General features: G+C 40.5%; 1 protein-coding gene across 3 annotated transcripts in view; it reads left to right on the top strand.

Moving 5' to 3' along the window:
- gxylt1a (glucoside xylosyltransferase 1a) overlaps window positions 1-11,362 on the top strand; it is a 28,510-nt gene extending 17,148 nt beyond the window's left edge. For all 3 annotated transcript variants that reach the window (XM_060914633.1, XM_060914632.1, XM_060914630.1), the window contains one exon: window positions 10,290-11,362. In XM_060914633.1, coding sequence (XP_060770616.1) covers window positions 10,290-10,451 — 162 coding nt within the window. In that variant the 3' untranslated portion in view covers window positions 10,452-11,362. The remainder of the gene's footprint in view (window positions 1-10,289) is intronic.
- Window positions 11,363-21,699: the final 10,337 nt, after the last annotated feature.

The raw sequence follows: 21,699 nt of genomic DNA, 5'->3' as shown, positions 1-21,699 counted from the left end.
CCTGTAGAAGTGGTGCACTTACATTTCTAACTGTGAAGAAAGAGCGAATGTCTCTTTTTTTGCGAGGGGGTCCGTCATCCATTGTCATTCACCGAAGTCCAGCTCAAGAGAAAGTTATCGCCAGGATCTCTCTCTCTCTCTCTCTCGGAACTGATTTCCAGGCATGGGTTTCCTAACAAACGTAGGCTGATTTTGACACCTTGAAAACTGCTCAAGTGCGCAGGAAAAAAAAACTTTTGGCGATGGTGATGAACAACTGAAAACAACCGTTACGCTATATTAAAAATTTAGCGTAGCGGGGGGAAATTACCGTTGCGGTCTGAAATTTTAGCGTAGCGGGCCGCAACCATATAAAGCGCTGGCGAGAACCCTGCCGTTTGACCGATGGTTGACCGAATCAACGTCAACCGGTTAATTTTTTTTTGGTTGTCGGTTAAAATAAATAAATAAATAAATAAATCGTTTTGAAGCTGCTGATTTTGGAGCGGAGAACCTGGAATTCTGTGTTGTAAACGCTTGGGGCATGCCATGCGGTGTAAGGACGACAGCTGACAAATCAGAAACACCCATTCAGCAGGGCTATGAAAAATTCGCGGATCCGCGGAATTCCGTGAATTTGGCTGCCAAAAATATCATTTTAGTAAATCATCTAATTTTGCAATAAAAATTGGGAGGGGGGTAGGTTTCTTTTGCGACAATGACAGACCGGTTTACGGCATTTGTTCCATGCTTACAAACCACGGCACGAATCTTGTGCTCTTTAAACATGCTTTCGATATCAACGGTTTTGAAAAGGAGAATTTCGCGGTATGTCCGTGTCACGGAGGGACATCGTTTAGAGGGAGGACGGTGAGACCGACGATGTCAAAAACATTTGCCAAGGAAAACGGCATCAAAAATCCATGGAATTGGCAATGGCTGGAGTTTAAAGTCGGTAATGAATGAGCACATACGGAAGATAAAAGAACCAGGGAAAGCTTACTGCATCTTGTGCCATCAGGATGTGAAGTACGGTTCTGGTGGAAGAACGCGTTTGGTTGACCATGTTAAAGGGAAAAAAACATGCGGAATTGGTGAAATTGAAGCTGTTGAACTATAGATTACCAGGTAGACCATCTTGTTCACATTTATATATTCAATTTATAATAATAATAAACAGTTCAAATTAAATGGCATGGTTGAGAAAATATTTGCTTTCAGGAGATGTTTCAAATCTATCAATATACACAAAATCTTTTCAGCTTCTAGGGCCCCCGGCTCCTGGGGGACTGCTCCCCCTAGACCCCCTGCTAAAATTGTTTCCTCGGATTTTGTCATTTTTATTCCACAGCCTTGATTCAGTCATGTCCCGCCCTCCCGCCCCAGTTGAAGACAGCTGACAAATCAGAAACACCCATTCAGTCATGTCCCGCCCCAGTTGAAAACAGCTGCCACTCAGCGAAAGGAAAGTGTAGACATAGGCTTTTTAGCTTACAAATTACTACTCTTTTTTTTTTTTTTTTTTTTAAATTATTATTAGAAGGTACATCGAGTTTAGTCCTGCCTTGGCCAGTGCATTCTGAAAGTATGTTTCGGTCTGTAGCCAACAATGCATGTTACTGCAGATCATATCTCTCCACACAAACTAAAGGCGCAGATGCCGACTTTTTCACGGCTAAATCGTGCAGATCCGTTTTTTTTTTTGGGGGGGGGGGGGGCGTTGGAGTGTCTGAATAATTTCATCAGAGTAAATTCTGTATTAAAATTACTAAATAAGCAAATGCCGTTACAGTCCATGAAACATAGGAAGTATGAGAAGAAAACAGTAAATCAGAAAGCTGCGCACGTTTTCGCGGAAGCTGTGCAAACGTGCGCAGGTTTCTGATTTACTGTTTTCTTCTCATACTTATACTTCCTATTTTTCATGGACTGTAACGGCATTTGCTTATTTAGTAATTTTAATATAGAATTTACTTTGAAATTATAATCAGACACTCCAACACCCCCCCACCCCACCCCCCAAAAAAAAAAAAATCAGATCTGCACGATTCAGCCGTGAAAAAGGCGGCATCCGCCAAAAGGCGCGCTGTTTGCATCCCTGTTTAAACTCATAGGTTAACTGACTTTAACCGGCTAATGAGGCTCGGTGGTCGGTCAAGATTTTTTTTAGTTTTCGCCATCCCTAATCTAAATACGTGACCTACTCATTCTAAACCTGCCGAGCTTCACTGGCAAAGCTCTCGACCACAGAGGGTTAAAAATAGCCATGATATTGTAACCTATTGTCGATCACAGTTGTCTTGGTTTAAAAGTGTCCTTTTCTAGTTTCTTTCTTCCACAAAATCTCTACTGCTTTTCTTCTTCCTTGTCTCTTGAGTGCACCAGACCTCAGGCCTCTCTGTGTCTCATGATAACATGTACTCCCTAAAGACATACTAACAGAGACAGGAGTGCAGTTGGCAGTAAAAGACCCCGCCATTACTGTGCCAAACCTCACAGAAGCACCATAAAATCTTTAGTACCGATGTTCCGTTTGGGACCAAGAGAAAGCAAGGCAGCATCCAGCACCTCCACCCGTCCCATAAAAAATCAATAGGAGACAGTAAACCCCACTTCATCAAGGCGTGCTGTGTGTTCTATCATTGATCATGAAGAATGCACTTTTTAGTGATCTCATACCAAACAGGAGCACAAAGCAAATGAGGCCCCATAAAAAAAAAGTTTATTTTATTTACTCTGCAGGTTATAAATGCACACTTTTTCTTATTCAGGGATTTAAACAAAAGACTAAAGTGTTGTATATTTAGAAAATGGAGAGAAATGTAATAAATGTGACCCTGAGTTCTAGAGTGAGGCGGGAGGTGGTTTTTTTTAATTTTTTTTTAATGCCTCTCCGCCACCTTAAAGTGCTGATGACACGAACATGACTCTATGCAATTTCTTAAATAAACTATACAACATGGCAAACGTGTTAGATTTCTGTTATAATTACGTGAAAAGAAGCTGTTGTTACGCGAATATCCAACTTTTAATTGCACAGCGCAAGAAAACTGGGTCCGTGGCTCGCGGCCATGTTGTGACGTCAGCGGAAGAACACGCTGCGGTTCACTGGCTGTTCTACTCAATGGAAATGGCACATGAAAACGCCGGTGAACTCTCTAGTGCTAGCTCTTCAACAACCAAATACTGGTACTTTAAGCAGTGATCATGATGGCATGATTTTATCTGATTTTAAATAAATGAGACTGATAATAATGTGAATGTTCACAACTAGTACATACAAACTCTGCAGCTTCTGATTCAGCAGCTGCGTCATACTCCGCAAAAACATCAGCAAGAACCTACAATATAAATGGAAATGCAATGCACTAAACTCAAATGACTTTTGGAAAGTATAATTTCTAAATTTTTTCTACATATTCTTGAAGTCGGTCATCGGGGTACTTGCTACCGTTCCCTAACAACGCATGGCAAAGGGTAAAGTGTAGTGTTGCTACGAGTACTTGCTAAAGCCTCCGGTGGAAGATCCTCGATGTGCTGATAAGACATACAGTTCTATAGAACACACAAGTGTCACGATAATCACAAAACAGATGCAAATTGTTAAAATACCTAATTTTTAAGCAATCATGTGTTGATCTCTTCCGAATAGAATCTATGATAGCCTACCCTCTTTACTCTTTGCCTCTCGTTGCTAGGCGGCAGTTACATGAAAGCCGCAAGCTCTCACAAGCAAATACATGACTGATATAAATCCAACTTTATGATTACATTTATGATTATCATGTAGAATCTATAGCTCTACGTACCTTTATCTTATGTCGTTTCACAACACATGTTCTGACAGGAGGACTGTCTTTGGATCCGGCGTAGCTACTAGTAGACCCCCTCCGGAATACTGGCAGTGTTGCCAGATTGGGAGGTTTCCCGCCCAGTTGGGCGGTTTCAAGTGCATTTTGGTGGGTTTTGAACATATTGTGGGCTGGAAAACTTCAGCAGTATCTGGCAACAGATACTGCTGACGTTTTCCAGCCCACAATATGTTCAAAACCCACCAAAATGCACTTGAAACCGCCCAACTGGGCAGGAAACCTCCCAATCTGGCAACACTGTGTAGGCACTGCTGATTTGTAGTAACACACGTTTGTGCTGAACTGAACACCCAAGAGATTCTTTTAAGCTGGGAAGGGTGTCAAAACAATCCAAATCGAAGTGTTCAGAGCACAGGACGGATGTTGGTGAGGGCTCCCACTTGTCACGAGTGCACCTGACTTGCTTCACCCACTTCGCATGCAGCTCGGGATCTCTGGGAAACTTGAATAAACTTACCCCATCCTTGTGGCTTTTGGAGCAAAAGCCAGCAACACAACGTGAAGGCATTATATATATATATATATATATATATATATATATATATATATATATATATATGTATGTATGTCTAATAAAAATACTAATAATGATAAACTGAACACCTGCTGCATCAACAACAAACTGGTAAGTTAGGAGGAAGGTTCTTTTGCTGACGTCATATAGCTCCTCCTCCTCCTTCGTCTCCTGGGTGCTGCAGCCCCGTCAAATTTGCCCAACTAGCCGCGTTTTATATCATAACTTGTAAAATAGGCACCTTCATGAATTAATATATGGATCATCGGGAATTACTTTTTATGTTATAAAACATCGCCAAAGTTGTCAAAAACGTGTCATCAGCACTTTAAGGTGCAGGAGGCATTATGTTTTCTGGTTGTCTGTCTGTCCGTGCATGCGTCCGTCCCGAAACCTTGTGAACCCGATATCTCAAAGGCTAATGAAAGGAATTTCACCATTTGTGCACTTTGGGACAAACATGAACTGATTAGATTTTGAGGTTAAAAGGTCACAGGTCAAGATTACTTTGAGGTCAAATGTCCATCCCCAAACCTTGTGAACGCCATATCTCAAAGACCAATGAAAGGAATTTCACCAAACTTTCACCATTTGTGCACTTTGGGACAAAGATGAAATGATTAGATTTTGAGATCTAAAGGTCTAAGGTCAAGGTCACTGTGAGGTCAAATGTCTGTCCAAAAACCTTGTGAACACAATATCCCCAAGGCAAATGAAAGGAATTTCACCAAACTTTCACCATTTGTGCATTTGGGGACAAACATTAACTGATTTAGATTTTGAGGTTAAAAGGTCACAGGTCAAGATTACTGTGAGGTCAAATGTCCATCCCCCAATCACAACTTAAGGCGTGTAGTCTACCAGGCGGAGGCATCCACGAGTTCTATCTAGTTTTTTTTTTTGAGGAATCTGGATGGAAAACCCTTACAAACCACGATGTTAATGTAAATGGTTCTCATTATAGAAAGTCTGTCTTGCAAAACAATATCTATTTGAGAAACAATATTGTTAGAAGCCAAAAGTTAATATCAGCTTTATCGTTTGCCTTTTCATATTTACCAACGTTGGTACAGCGCGCTCCACAGGCACTCTGCTGCTGAATCATTTTCTGTTTCATGACACATTTTTCTCGCTAGCTCCACTGACATTTGCAATTAGTTTTTCACTGTGGTTTTATACAAATGATAATTGGTTGCTTGTAATTACAACCCCAGTTCCAAAGAAGTTGGGACGCTGTGTAAAACATCAATAAAAACAGAATGTGAAGATTTGCAAATCCTGAAAAATCTACATTTAATTGAAAAATAGTATGAAGACAACATATCAAATGTTGAAACTGAGAAGTGTTATTGTTTTGAAAAATGTATGCTCTTTTTGAATTTGATGTCAGCAATACGTTTCAAAAAAGTTGGGATAAGGGCATGTTTACCACTGTGTTGCATCACCTCTACTTTTAACAACAATCTCTGTAAATGTTTGGGAACCAAGGAGACTGTGCTGTAGCTTTGACTGTGAAATGTCCCATTTTTGCCTGATTTATATGGTTTCAGTTGCTCAACAGTTTTGGACCGCCTTTGTCGTATTTTGCATTTCATAACGCACCAGATGTTTTCAATGGGAAACAGGTCTGGATGGCAGCAAGCCAGTTTAGCATCCACACTCTCTCTTATTACGGAGCCATGCAGCTGTTATATGTACAGAATGTGGTTTATTGTTATCTTATTGAAATAAGCAAGGCTTTCCCTGAAAAAGATGTCTTCTGGATGGCAGCATGTTGTTCCAAAACCTGCATGGATCATTCAGCATTAATGATGCCTTCCCTATTGTGCAAGCTACCCATGCAATGTGCACTAATGCCCTCCATACCATCACAGATGCCAGATGCTGGCTTTTGAACTGTGCACTGATAATAAGCCGGACGGTCCCTCTCCTTTTTAGCCTGGAGGACGTGGTGTCCATGATTTCCAAAAAGGATTTCGATTCGTCAGACCTCGGGACAATTTTCCACTTCACCTCAGTCCATCATAAAAGAGCTCGGGCCCAGAGAAGGTGACGGTGTTTCTGGATATTGTTAATCTGGTTTTAACTTGCATTTGTGGATGCAGTAATGAACTGTTTTCACAGACGATGGTTTTCTGAAGTGTTCCTGAGTCCATACAGTGATTTCCACTACAGACGCGTCTGCTTTTAATGCACTGTCACCTGAGGGCCTGAAGATCACAGGCATCCAGTGTCAGTTTTCAGCCTTGTTTCTTGTAGCCTTCTCTGAATCTTTTCATGATATTATGTACCATAGATGACGTGATCTCCAAATTCTCATTAGCTCATCTGGCCATAAACCCGATGAGCTGTTGGCGTGGCTTCCGTCCGTCATCCACAATTCAGTTAAAGCGTATCTCTTCCGTCAGTTCTCCACAGATTTCCGTTTCAATTGTTTTGTTTGAAAACACTTCACGCCGCACAAAACTTTGGTTATTGTTTTGTCAGATTTTTTGCGAACAAGTTAGTAATTAGGTCAAATTAACGAATTTTCCAGGCCTCTCACAAGAATTTTATCTCCTCTCTCATTTCTCATCCAATTCCAGTTCTGATCGATGTTTTGGGTAGCTCTTCCCTTGAGGAACAAAACTTGGTCATTTGTTTGATTTTCCAGTTATAAACAATTTAATAACTTGTTTGTTTGTTTGTTTGTTTGTTTTCAGTTAAATCGTGTCTCCTCCCTCAGTTCTCAATGGATTTCAGTTCTGATTGTTTTATTTGAAAGAACTTTTACTAGACCTTCTGCATGGGCGGCACGGTGGTGTAGTGGTTAGCGCTGTCACCTCACAGCAAGAAGGTCCTGGGTTCGAGCCCCGGGGCCGGCGAGGGCCTTTCTGTGCGGAGTTTGCATGTTCTCCCCGTGTCCGCGTGGGTTTCCTCCGGGTGCTCCGGTTTCCCCCACAGTCCAAAGACATGCAGGTTAGGTTAACTGGTGACTCTAAATTGAGCGTAGGTGTGAATGTGAGTGTGAATGGTTGTCTGTGTCTATGTGTCAGCCCTGTGATGACTTGGCGACTTGTCCAGGGTGTACCCCGCCTCTCGCCCGTAGTCAGCTGGGTTAAGCTCCAGCTTGCCTGCGACCCTGTAGAACAGGATAAAGCGGCTAGAGATAATGAGATGAGATGAGAACTTCTGCACAAAAGTTGGTTGTTGTCAATTTTTTGCGAACAAATTAGTAATTAGGTCAACTTAACAAATTTTCTTCTGACTAGAATTGTATCTCCTCTCTCATTTATCATGCCAGTTCAGTTCTGTGGTGGGTTTCCCAAAAGCCTCTTAACGCTCTCCATTTTAATTAGGAGAGAGTGTGTTCATTGTGCTGCTCGTTCTACCATTTAACGATGATCTTTGTGCTATGATGCTTTTGGGAAACACGGCACTGGTCGATGTTTTGGGTAGATCTTCCCTTGGGGAACAAAATTTAGAGGCCGTCCACACGGCCACAGATTCAAGTGAATCTGATAAAATTGTTTATCGTTTCGTCCTGGCGTCCACACGGCACCGGTGTTTTGGGTGCCCCAAAACGATATTTTTTGAGAACGGGTTCCAGAGTGGAAAAATCTGGCAACGGCGCCGTTGCGAAGTTGTCTGGATGAGTAGAATGGATTTGTTTACGATGACGTCACAACCACATGACTAGAACAAGCAGCACTCTCGCTGTTTTGTATGAACCACTGCATTGCATTCACTTTTGTATACAGCTTTTCTTTTAAATAAACAAGTAACTGAACCATTTCTTTAATTTCTTTTTTTTTTTATTGGATAAGACTGCTTTTCAAAAAGTTCACACACAATATAAAAAGTTATATAAATTATATAAAAATGCTTTTCAAAATGTTCACACACAATAAGAAAATTAAGTTATATAAAACTATGCACACTAATAAAACTAATTTGTACACACAGAAGGCACGATTTCCTCGCGTAGTCACAGCCATCTTCTTGTTGTTGTTGCTGTGTGTTTGTTCCTGTGAGTACTTCACGCCGGGTAGAAGAAGGTGTTTATGCGCATGCGTCCTACTTCTTCTGTTGTTCTGGTGTCTCCGATGGGACCGTCTTACAGCGCACGTAGAGGTGTGGCATGTGTATTGCATCGTTTTCAGCAAGCGTTGCGTTGCCATATGTACCTGATATTTTACTGATCCGTTGCCCATGTGGACGTGATATATTTTTTAATAAAATCTCGTTGTCGTGTGGATGTAGCCTTAGTCCTCTGTTGTAAACAATTTATCATCGAGGTTGGTCCTTTCTCATATTGTCACATTTCAGTTCTATTTGATATTTTGGTAGTCAGGTTGTTTTTATGGCAGGCCAGATGAGCTACTACGTCCTTGACGTTCTGGTTTGCGATTTTTACATTGAGGAATGTTATTCTTAAATTGTTGGACTGTTTGCCCACGCAGTCTTTCACAGAGCAGTGAACCCCTCCCCATCTTTACTTCTGAGAGACTCTGCCTCTCTGGGATGCTCTTTTTATACCCAATCAGGTTACTGACCTGTTGTCAATTAAAGCCTCGGTCACAACCGGCCGTATGTGCTCCTACGGCCGGTCTACGTGCAAGAAACGCACAGAGGGCGCGCGTGTGATGTGCTGATTTTCGAGCCGCAGACTGGCCGCAGAGGTTCTTTGTCATGTCAAACAAACTCTACGGGCGCTTACATTTTTTTCAGGTTGCAAGACAAACTTATGGCCAAAGTGCGCCTTTCTCCACGGACAAAAAAAACGCAGCGATTTGGGAAACGCCAAAAATCGCATGGCCAAAAAATCGTACGTCCATTTGTGACCTAGGCTTAACCAAATTAGGTGTTTTTTAAGTATTACACAACTTTTCAGTCTGTTGTTGCCCCCGTCCCAACTTTTCTGAAACTTGTTGCTGACATCAAATTCAAAATGAGTATACATTTTTCAAAAAACAACAAAATTTCTCAGTTTCAACATGTGATATGTTGTCTCTTGAATTAGTTTCAGTGAAATATTGGGTTTCTAAGATTTGCAAATCTTCGCATTCTGTTTTTATTGATGTTTTACACAGTGTCCCAGGTTTTTTTTTTTTAAGAATTGGGATTGTAAATTTGTATTGTTATTTATTGTCACACTACATATACATGCCGAAGTAATGTTTTATTTATTTAGTTGAAGTTATTTATAGGTTACTTGTTCCTTGAAGTTTGGATTGAAGCTATTCAATTAAAGAACGGTCAAACAGACTAATAGCTTTGGTTAAAAAAAAAAAGCTGTGATTTCTACTGTTACTGCTGTAATTAAATTTAAAAAAAAAAATCACTGACCCCCTCCCGGCTATCCTTCACGGACCCATGGGGGTTTCTCAGATGCCACTTTGAGAACAGTTGGCTGAGAGAATGCAGCAGTCCCAGAGTAATTGCACACATGAGCTTTTTCATGTCATTGTAACTTTTCTATTTTGCTTTGGTTTTGCTCTGCTTATGGCCTCACACACACTTGGCTCACTACTCGGGGTGAGAAAGAGCACATAAATATGCGTATGATAACAGGGCTCAGGTTGTCATTACTCCTCTAGCTTGTTCCCAAACACCTCCCTCACAGTCCAGGCCCACGCCAAGCTACACCTCAACTACCACCACCTATATTCCTCACTCTCATACTTGTAACTACATACCTTTCCTCTTGGTTTCACTGTAGTGATTAATTTGTAGCAGGTACCGAATAGTGTTCTTTCAGAGGAATAATTTGAATAATAAGCTGGTGCTATTATGAGGCTAAATGCTAGTCTTAGGGTGTAATGGAGACAGGTTTTAAACAGGTTTTGCACTGTGCCTTGTAGTCAAAGTGCAGAATCATTTTATGCGTCTGATGAAAGCTGTTGAACAGGTCTGACTTATTTCCTTTTTTTTCCTTTTTGCAGTACCCATTTGGAGAAGATGTTGTCGATTTTCTACTTAAGCCTCTGGAAGAAAAACTAAAGAATACCATGCATACATATTGTGGACGAGCCAGTCACCTTTTCACTAAGAAATTACAGGAGAGCATCAGTAACCTACAGAATGACAATCGCAATGCCAGATGATCTCCTCCAGCTTCGCCCATGTGAGTTAGTTACATCTAGAGTGTTGCTAAGGAGAAGGCTATCCGATCATTTAGCACAAAAGTCCTTTTGCACAATTGTTGTAAACAACCCTGAAGATGAGTGTTAAGCGTTTGTAAAATCATTGAAGCAGTGAAAACGCATGCACACATGCTCACCCAGACTTTGGGAGCATCTTGCTGCCTATAAACTCCATTGCTGACCACTCTGTGGTTTTTCTTTTCATTGCAATTTTTATTTATTTTTTTGTATTTTATGTGACATGCTTTTTTTTTTTTTTTTAAGAATTAGAAGCCTTTATTTGTCACATACACATTACAGACCTGGAAGCCAACTGTCACTGAACTGGTGTACTGTGTTAAATTGTTTGAAGGAAGGATTGGTGACTAACATGCGGGCTTCATCATACGTGGCGGAGTGGCGAAATACAATTGCTCATATTCGATCGGAAAAGCAGCAACTTCCATTAAAAAAAATCCATCATCTTTAAACACGATCCATCCATCCATCTTAGCATATCACTACAGTGACGTGGCTGCTCTAACGGCTTCAGCCATCAAAGTGTCTAGGGAGCATTACAGTAGTGGTTTCCCGTTGCCTTCTACTGGATTATTATAGAGGTTTTCTTCCCTCAACCATTCACACTCACACATACGGTCAATTTAGAGCCACTAATTATCCTAACCTGCATGTCTTTGGACTGTGGGGGGAAACCGGAGGAAACTCACGGGGAGAACATGCAAACTCCACACGAAGGCCCTCGTCGACTGCTGGGCTTGAACCCAGAACCTTCTTGCTGTGAGGCGACAGTGCTAACCACTACACCACCGTGCCGCCCTTTTAAAGGAACAGTCCACCGTACTTCCATAATGAAATATGTTCTTTTCTGAATTGAGACGAGCTTATCCGTACCTCTCCGAGCTTTGCGCGACCTCCCAGTCAGTCAGACGCGCTGTTACTCCTGTTTACTCCTGTTAGCAATGTAGCTAGGCTCAGTATGGCCAATGGTATTTTTTGGGGCTGTAGTTAGATGCGACCAAACTCCTCCGCGTTTTTCCTGTTTACATAGGTTTATATGACCAGTGACATGAAACAAAGTTCAGTTACACAAATTGAAACGTGGCGATTTTCTATGCTATGGAAAGTCCGCACTATAATGACAGGCGTACTAACACCTTCTGCGCGCTTCGACAGCGCATTGATACCTTCACTCAGGAGTGACGGTATCAATGCGCTGTCAAAGCGCGCAGAAGGTGTTAGTACGCCTGTCATTATAGTGCGGACTTTCCATAGCATAGAAAATCGCCACGTTTCAATTTTTTTAACTGAACTTTTTTTCATGTCACTGGTCATATAAACTTATGTAAACAGGAAAAACGTGGAAGAGTTTGGTCGCATCTAACTACAGCCCCAAAAAATACCATTGGCCATACTGAGCCTAGCTACATTGCTAACAGGAGTAAACAGGAGTAACAGCGCGTCTGACTGACTGGGAGGTCGCGCAAAGCTCGGAGAGGTACGGATAAGCTCGTCTCAATTCAGAAAAGAACATATTTCATTATGGAAGTACGGTGGACTGTTCCTTTAAATACGATCAGTAGGTATTTATAATAAAGATTAAATGCTCCTGGAACTCGTGCATAAGGACTTTAGATTTGTGTGAAAAGACTTTTGTGCTAAATGACTGTAAACCAGGAGAAGTGAACAAGTGGTTCAAATCATCCTGATAGACCTGTATGAGTGAAAAGGAGGTTGAAATGAGGCACTGAAATCACTTTTACATGTAATCAAGAAGAGCCAAATGTGACAAATATTCTTGTTCTAGAAACGGCTCCTCACTTCCAGTCCTGTCTGTCCTGTTTTTTTTTTTTTTAAATCTTCAGCTAATGATGAAGTTAAATAAATGTGTTGGTACTGCAGGCTGTGAATATTTTTGAGTAATATTAGGAAACATGTAATGCAGAGTAAAAGTTCACTTTAAGCATGAAGCCTTATTTCTCCAGTAGGCATGTAACGATTCACTCAATTCACAATATTAGGCTCATGATTCAATTTTCCCATTATATTTTTTGAAAAATAAATGAAGCATGTTTTATTACCAAAAAAGTAACATTTATTTTTTATTTTAAATATTCCTTTTGGTAAATAAAAAATAATTTTGCTTAATAACCAACAGTAATTATTTACCCATATTTGTAAAGGTGGGAGTAAAATATAATGGCCTATTAACTAAAATCCTTTTATTAAAAATGAAACACACAACAAATGGGCCTTTTCTTAATAAACATTTATTAACGTTAGTGAAGGCTGTAGTCAGCTGAAACAGAAAACACCTACCCTCCTCTTTAGCTTTCGGTAGTCTGTAAAAGAGCGCTTTCATGTTAAATCTGTTTGTCGCAGCATTAGAACTGTGTTACTTCCGCCTGTAGTGAAGTGACGTGTGTTCCTGCAATTTTACATTATTGCACCCTCTGCAATCTAAACAACGCAATTACAGCTGGCAAAAACTAGAGATATTATGCAGCCTGATGATCCAGATTCCGGTTTTATTTTATCCATTTGAATCCTCCTAAATTTGTATTGCAATTTATCATCGTATGATACATCGTTGCATGCCTACTATCCAGGGATAGTTGAATCAGTTTTGTTTGCTGATTTGAGTTCAGTTTTATTCCTAGAAATGTATTTTTCTGATGCTATTTTAAGATTGTTTGTTAGTTTTTATGATTGGAAAATGAGCCTAACTAAACCTTTTGTAGGCAATAATGAGCAATAATGTTTTAAACTAATCACTGGATTTAATAGGTACATACAATGTCATACATGCATCAGTTAAGCCTATTAACCTACAGATATAAGCTCACAACCTTGAAGATAATGAATCGTTGACATTTGTAGCTGTTACTGGTCAATTAGGAACCAAGTATTCACTTTCGGGTGATTTAATGTTTACAGATTTTCAGTGTTATACGTAAAACATGACATTGTAACAAAAATAGGACCATATCATCAAGGGCTGGGCCAAATCTTGCATTAATAATCACTTAATTGTGTACAAGTAGACAATGGCATTCTCCCAGGTAAAATGATGAAGGGTCCAAGCACCAAAGCTCTATTGTTTTTAAAGATTTTTTTTTAATTCTCTCTTGAAATGAGATTGTAAACGAAGACAGTGAGGTATTGAAACACTAGATTTGTCAGGTAGGGACCGTCCGTATTCTCCTACTACTCCAAAAGAGGGAGAAAGCATTGGCCTGATGGTGGCGCTATAAGGTTGTTTTTAAGGTTTTCTCCTGAACAGGGAAGTCCTTTTGCCAAAAATTACCAGTTGGGTCACTTTGCTTGTGAGATAATTTATCAGTTTAATGTGTTTATGAACTTCTCCTAGGCAGTTCACGCTGTAATTTTAAAAACAATCGACGGGTGTTATCTAAAGATGATGATAAAAGTGGTAATGTTATTAAAATAAAAAAAGTACAGTTATTTCTTTTGAAATGCCGCAGGGCATACCAGTACAAATGGATAAAAATAAAAATTCAGTAAAGTAAAAATGCCGAAGATGATTTAAAAAAAAAAAAAAACACACTTTGCTGAATGTTTAGTATAATACTTAATTTGGTACACTGCAAATATTTTTAATGTTCTACACTGTGTTCCCTTGGATTTTAAGTCTCCTGTGGCATTGTTTATACTTTCACAGTAAAAGTTATCATGTTAAAAAAAAAAGTACTAATAGTAAACCTCTACACTACTCAGTAAGCAGTCACTCAACAGTTTTCTAAAACAATTTCTTAAAATAAAATACTTTGATTGTTGGTTCTTTTCTAGTCCGAGAGATGGATTAGAAAAGGACGGGATCTTCCAAAAACCTCCGTTTAACTTCTCAGCCACTTTTCAGATGCAGATTAAGTCTGAAACACTATTTTTAGATTCACTGTTTGGTCTGTAAAGAAAGTCACAGATTAGTTATAATCAAAGCCATCTCTTAAGCATTTGCTCTATATGCCCACCTCGACATTAAACACTGAGTGATGAACCAGAGTGCATACTGATCATACAGCAGAAATTAGACATTTTTGTTACCATCTATAGCCAACGTGCCTGCTGAATTGAATAACTGTGTGACTGTGATGCATAACATGTATCCCTAATATTAAACACTTATTTTATGAATGTACAAAATATTTTATATTGTTTTAATTTGCAGACATGTGGTGTGATCATGAATATTGTCTATTAATGTTAATCGTGGTACCTGTGCTGAATGTAAATGTTTGAATGATGCAGTATATTTTTGTAATAAATGTTGCACTTTTAATTATTTTTTTTTCAGTCTTCTGGGTTTTAAAGTGATTTAGTGTGGGTGGAAAACTTTTTTTTTTTTTTTCCTTGAGCTTTAAATCTATCTACCCCAAAAGTTCGTTGCAAATGACAAACTGTGATTTAGAATAAAATACATGTGGTTCTTGGATGCATTCGTTTCAGGCCATCCATCAGTCTGCAATTCACTTCATATATTAACTGTGTAGTCGGAGATTTGATGACAAATGTAGATCCAAGCGCATCCAAAGTGTCATATTATATCTCCAGTGTGTCAAGCCTCTGATTCTCTATGCAGGAAGGGATTAATTCTGCTCTTGATTTGTGAGTGGAAACTATCTCCCACCCAAAGCCTTATTCATTTCGCACAGCTTTGAGTTTCATGGGAGGTCTCAATTACAATAAGCTTTTCTGTAATTATCAGCTTTCTAGCTCCTCTTTCAAACCCAGTGGGTTGCTAAGGGCAAGTATGAATGCTAAATGCCCCCAGCTTTACTGGTCCAGAAACGGGTATCATGTTGAAGGGGGGGATTTTCATCGCTTTCCTAAAGTAATTATACAAATGAGGAGGAGGGATCATTCAAATCCCTTGAAATCAAAGCACTTAGCAAGATGACTTCCTCAGAATATCTGCTTCTGGTGAGAAATAATGATGTTTGGTGATGTATTGGAGCTGTAAGGGCTCATTCTATTTCATTTTACGTGACACTGCCCATAGGATAGTCCTCTTAACACTCATGTGTGTAATGCCAATTTCAATGGCTCTCTGAGGCATACCGTAGAATAAATCAATTGAAGAGAAATGACCCAGTTCATTGAAAATCCAGCTGGTGATGGAGTGCAAGATGAGTTGCTTTAGGAAGAAAATGGCCAATTGAAGATGTTTTTTGTAATTGTGCTTTCTGTGCCACATAAGGTGTGCCACTTAAATTCTTCCTGAATGGATAAACCATGAACAGTTTTCCCCACGTGTCAAATCAAAGTCAATTAAATGGAGGTATTTAAATGGCAGCCTCTGTTCACACAACATCTTAGTTCACATAATTGAGGCTGTTTTGAAAATGAATAATTTTACGCTAGCATGGTGTGTGTTGTAGAATCATATAAAAGAAAGCCAGCTGTACATGCTGCTTGAAAAGACTCATGCTGGTTCTGATGAAAAGGCAGGAACCAAATAGGATCACATACAGTGAGCACACTGAAAGACTGAAATTAGTTTTTCATTTTATAAACAAAAGTTAAGAATAAAATAAGATATCCAAGAATCTGAACTATTTCTAGGTCACGATTCATCTCATCTCATCTCATCATCTCTAGCCGCTTTATCCTGTTCTACAGGGTCACAGGCAAGCTGGAGCCTATCCCAGCTGACTACGGGCGAAAGGCGGGGTACACCCTGGACAAGTCACCAGGTCATCACAGGGCTGACACATAGACACAGACAACCATTCACACTCACATTCACACCTACGGTCAATTTAGAGTCACCAGTTAACCTAACCTGCATGTCTTTGGACTGTGGGGGAAACCGGAGCACCCGGAGGAAACCCACGCGGACACGGGGAGAACAGGCAAACGCCACACAGAAAGGCCCTCGCCGGCCACGGGGCTCGAACCCGGACCTTCTTGCTGTGAGGCGGCAGCGCTAACCACTACACCACCGTGCTGCCCGGTCACTATTCAAACGTAAGTAATTTTGTGATATTGACAAGGTTAATTCTTTGAACAAAGGGTTAGATTATTCTTAATTATTATTGAAGAGCATGACACTCTAACGTATTTGATCTAACACAGATCATCAAATGTGTGGAGTCTGTGCCAGCTGGAGTGCACACTGCCGTTAAAGAAAAGTGGGTCATCCCACTGTGTATTTTTTGGATGCTCGTAGTCAGGTTACTCATTTATCAGTACCTCAAACTGGGCAAAAATTGTGGAATGATGACCAGTTATAGACAAGTAGTTGGATAATTCATTAACCATTATCAGCCATATGAACAGAGATAATACTATTTAAAATGCACAAAAAAACAGGCATATACACTATGACCAAAAGTATGTGGACACCCGACCATCACCCATTATGTGCTTGTTGAACAGCCCATTCCAGGTTTAGTCTCCCTTTGCTGTTATAATAACCTCCACTCTTCTGGGAAGACTTTCTACTAGATTTTGGAGTGTAGCTGTGAGGATTTGTTCATTCAGCCACAAGAGCATGACCAAGGTCATGTCGGGTGAGGAGGCCTGGGGCGCAGTCGGTGTTCCAATTCATTCCAAAGTTGTTCAGAGGGATTGAGGTCAGGGCTCTGTGTAGGACACTCGAGTTCTTCTACTCCAACCTTGGCAAACCATGTTTTCATGGAGCTCGTATTGTGCAAAGGGGCATTGTCATACTGGAACATGTTTGGGCCTCTTGGTTCCAGTGAAGGTTAATTTTTAAGCTACAGCATGCAAAAACATTCCAGACGTTTCTGTGTAGCAGCAGTCTGTAGAAGAACCACATATGGGTATGATGGTCAGGTGTCCACATACTTTTGGCAACATAGTGTAGCTTATTTTATTTATGAAAATGTGTATGGTGCTGTTTCCTGATAATATCATAGTGCTTGATAATTTGATGTCCTGCACCCATTGCTTTAATCTTAGTGGAAATCGGGCAGTAAAATACAATAAAGTAAACATTTTCTGGAAAGGAACCTTAAATGTTTTCTCTGCCCTGTAGTGCACTATGTAGACACTAAGACACCACTATGCTGTTATCCTATATAGTGAGCATACATACCATTCAGGAATTGATTTGGGATTGAGCCTTGAAGATAGTTGATTTTATATCACTCATCAAAAAATTCCTGCGCAGGGATTGGCCAAGGATGGCTCACGTGATATAAAATAGTTCCACCATTGATAAAGCAATGTATCTCGTGACGTCAAAAATAAGAAAAAAATGGATATGGTGTGAGTCAGTTATGGTATAGCCTGGATAGAGTAGAGTGGGGGAAAAAGCCCCCCTTAAGGAAAATTCAGTTTTTCTCCAAGTTGAAATGAACCATGCATTTAGTTTTATCATAGTTTTTGACAACAGTGACATGAACAATAATGCCACCTAAAGTTTGCCTAAAGTTAATACTTAATTTTTTTTTAACAAAAACAAACATTGTGCCAAGGGGGCCTTTTACCCCCACAGTGGGGTAAAAGGCCCCCTGAGGTGGGGCAATAGGCCTCCTCACTCAAAAAAAGCTGTTTGGATAGCAAAAGTGTTTACTTAAGCCTATAATGTGAAAGAAACAAGAAAATATCCCTGAATTAATGAATAGATGCGTTATTTTATTATATTTCGCATTTTAATTTCAATATAATTTTGTGTGGCTTGAACATGAATTAACAAAGAACAAGTGCATCAATAAGTAATGCTAATATTAATATTTTTTAATATTAAGTTCAAATTACTTGCTTTACTCAACCAGGTAAGCGAGATGTTATTAAAAACTATGTATCTGCTATTCAGAAATGTATGAAATACAGTAATTATGGCGGCACGGTGGTGTAGTGGTTAGCGCTGTTGCCTCACAGCAAGAAGGTCCTGGGTTCGAGCCCCGGGGCCGGCGAGGGCCTTTCTGTGTGGAGTTTGCATGTTCTCCCCGTGTCCGCGTGGGTTTCCTCCGGGTGCTCCGGTTTCCCCCACAGTCCAAAGACATGCAGGTTAGGTTAACTGGTGACTCTAAATTGACCGTAGGTGTGAATGTGAGTGTGAATGGTTGTCTGTGTCTATGTGTCAGCCCTGTGATGACCTGGCGACTTGTCCAGGGTGTACCCCGCCTTTCGCCCGTAGTCAGCTGGGATAGGCTCCAGCTTGCCTGCGACCCTGTAGAAGGATAAAGCGGCTAGAGATAATGAGATGAGATGAGATGAGATGAGATACAGTAATTATGATAAAAGGAAACGATGCCCCCTGGGGGCCATTTACCCCACCATTAAGGGGGCGTTTTACCCCACAGACTACACTTTTACAAAAAAGGGTCTTGCTTTCAAAATGTGATTCAACTTTTTATACCTAATGTATTTTTTTAATGTACTGACTTGTCTACTCATACCACATACACAGCTGTGATATCTGACGAAATAGCAGCTATCTAAATACAGTTTTACTGATATCTGAAAATTATATCACTTACCATGAAATTTGATTTCTCTCCGCTGCGTTGCTGATATGCGATCCACAGTGGATATTTGTATATCCCCGTTGTCAAGCCAGTCCATGTCAACAATAGAAATGTAACTTTGCGCCATCTGGTGGTTATTTTGGGTAAAACAGGCCGGGGGCGTATTACCCCACGGGGGCTTTTTCCCCCACTCTACTACCATGACCTGATGTTACAATTTCAAGCTTTACGGCCAACTCAAGTCACAGCTGAGGCTCCGTTTGTGTGCGTGTAGATCTACAGTACGTATCGTGATCGTGCGTAGCGAGGCAGGCGATATCATGGTACATTGCCCATGTGCAGGTCGAAGGTCGCTCTGACGGAAACAACAAACATGGCTGCCTCCAGTGAGTTTATGCCGAGATTCAAGCTTCACACTGTTAGTTTGGAATTTTTTTATGAGGGATATAAATCAAATATACCATGCACTTGAGAGGCTCCTGGTGAAATTATGGATTCTCTTCGGTGACTGGCATAGGACTATTTTCTTTGGGGCTGTGCCCCTCAGAAAATAATACTCTTCCAGTCACCTCAGAGAATCCATAATTTCACCAGGAGCCTCTCAGTGCATGGTATATTTGATTATTATGTAGGATTCATCCTAATGTAAGAGATCTAAAAGCAGATAAATAGTTATGTAAGGAATAAAGTACAACAGGAAATATGATACGCCTAGATGCAAAACAGAGTTACTGTTCCCTACCCAAAGTGTTATTTTCCAATAACATGTCCTGGAGTGTTTTATTCTTCTTATACCACAGCAATTTGTCAACGATTACCAATTTCACTTTATTAACAGATGACACATCATGCTTTTTAACCATTTATAGTTACATTTAATATTGTTCCTTCACCAGCATCATGTTGTTTTTTTTTTTTATCTCTCTTGAAGTTAATAAGTAAAAAAAAAGGAACAGTTTATTATATTAGGGGCGGCACGGTGGTGTAGTGGTTAGTGCTGTCGCCTCACAGCAAGAAGGTCCGGGCAGGGGTACAGATAGGATTTTAGAACTGGGGGGGACCAAGCTGTCAGCATTTCAACTGTACCTCAATTAGGCTAGTACTTAATTACTTTAACATTAACTTAGGCCTAGTATTTAATTACTTTAACTGGTGCTCGATTAGTTATTTTGTGTCATCTGGGCCAGTGGTTTGCAATAAAAACAATAAAAATTAGATATTTATTTGAAACTATGGTGCAACAATGACTGTCAAAGGCTTACCTGATCAACACTACCCATACATGATAGATATTTCATTTGTCTAGTGTGCCAATCAATTACCACCCAAAACCTCATGCCTTCTGCAAAATATGTTTTATTGAAACATTTCACCATACTAATTCTTTGAGAAAACAGAAAAAGCCCTATGAACAAAAAAATAAAATAAAATTGAAATTATTTGCTTCCCACTTAGCGTGCCTTGCAAACACTTTAACAGCACTTTTACATAAAATAAAATAGTAGCCTAAAAAAGTAGTCTACATGACAGTTTTAAATTAATTCCCTCCATTACAAACTTTACAACAAATTTACTGTCCAGAAACAGATTAGTTTATGTAAAGGACCCAAAAAACCCCCTCCTCCTTTCATTTCCCTGAACATACTGCTGGGCAATTTCTTGTCTGTTCAAATTGTCCAGCCTCTCCTGGTGAGTATGGCACACCGCAACTCCATTCAGTCTTTTTTGGCTCATGGTTGACCGCAACCATGTTTTCAATCTCCGTAACCCACTAAAACTGCGTTCTGCCTCAGTTCTGCGCCCTAACTTTACTGCCTGCCTGTTGCGTGTGGGAGCAGCAGCCCTGGACGTCTGTTCGCATTCTTTGCTTCACTTTCAAGCAATGTTGACTAACGAAATGGGGCATCACTTGCTGGATTTATGTCAGGAAGAGCTAAATTAGTCTGCGTGAAACCTGCCTTAACACATTGACGTTGACAACTAATTTTAACATTAGCATAATATAGATACACATACACTAAAGAAGATCATTTTACATTATCATAGCCTGTTAGCTGCTCCCCATTACAAACGAACATGGCTCTGACACATTATGGGAACTGTATACGGTCAACAGACAACATGTAAGGGATTGGATAGCCTACATATGGCCCTTTTCCACTACCCTTTTTCAGCTCACTTCAGCCCGACACAGCTCGCGTTTCGACTACCAAAAAACAGCACGACTCAGCTCGCTTCAGCCCTGCTTAGCCTCTAAAACTCGCACGGTTTTGGAGTAGGGCTGAAGCGAGCCAAAGCGAGCCGAGTGAGGCTGGGGGCGTGAGCAGACACTCCCCTGTGCACTGATTGGTGAGGAGGAGTGTCCTCACATGCCCACACATGCCCCGCGAGCACGCTGGGATCTGTAAACACCGCAAACCCGGAAGGAGAAGAATTACGAATTACGAGAATTTCTGAAGCCTTATGCGCCTCGCCTCATCTATACGCTCTTGCCAGTATCTGTTGGCGTTGTCGGTGACAACAAGCCACAGAACCAAGACCAGCAACACTAACGATTTCATGTTTATTGTTTACTATTCGGGTCATGAGACTACCGCTTAAAAGCTCACTGATGTCACTGTTTGCGCTGCTTAACGACATCACCTGACGTCCACCCACTTTCGCTAACTCCACCCAATGTGTCCACCCATTTCCAGCCAGCACGGTTCAGCGCGGTTGTAGTCGAAATGCAACTCCAACAGCCCCGCTCGGCT

The sequence above is a fragment of the Neoarius graeffei genome, chromosome 2 (assembly GCF_027579695.1).
Source record: "Neoarius graeffei isolate fNeoGra1 chromosome 2, fNeoGra1.pri, whole genome shotgun sequence".
NCBI classification, from domain to species: domain Eukaryota; kingdom Metazoa; phylum Chordata; class Actinopteri; order Siluriformes; family Ariidae; genus Neoarius; species Neoarius graeffei.
Note: the sequence above shows the minus strand (reverse complement) of the source record. Positions and strands in the feature narration are given on the sequence as shown.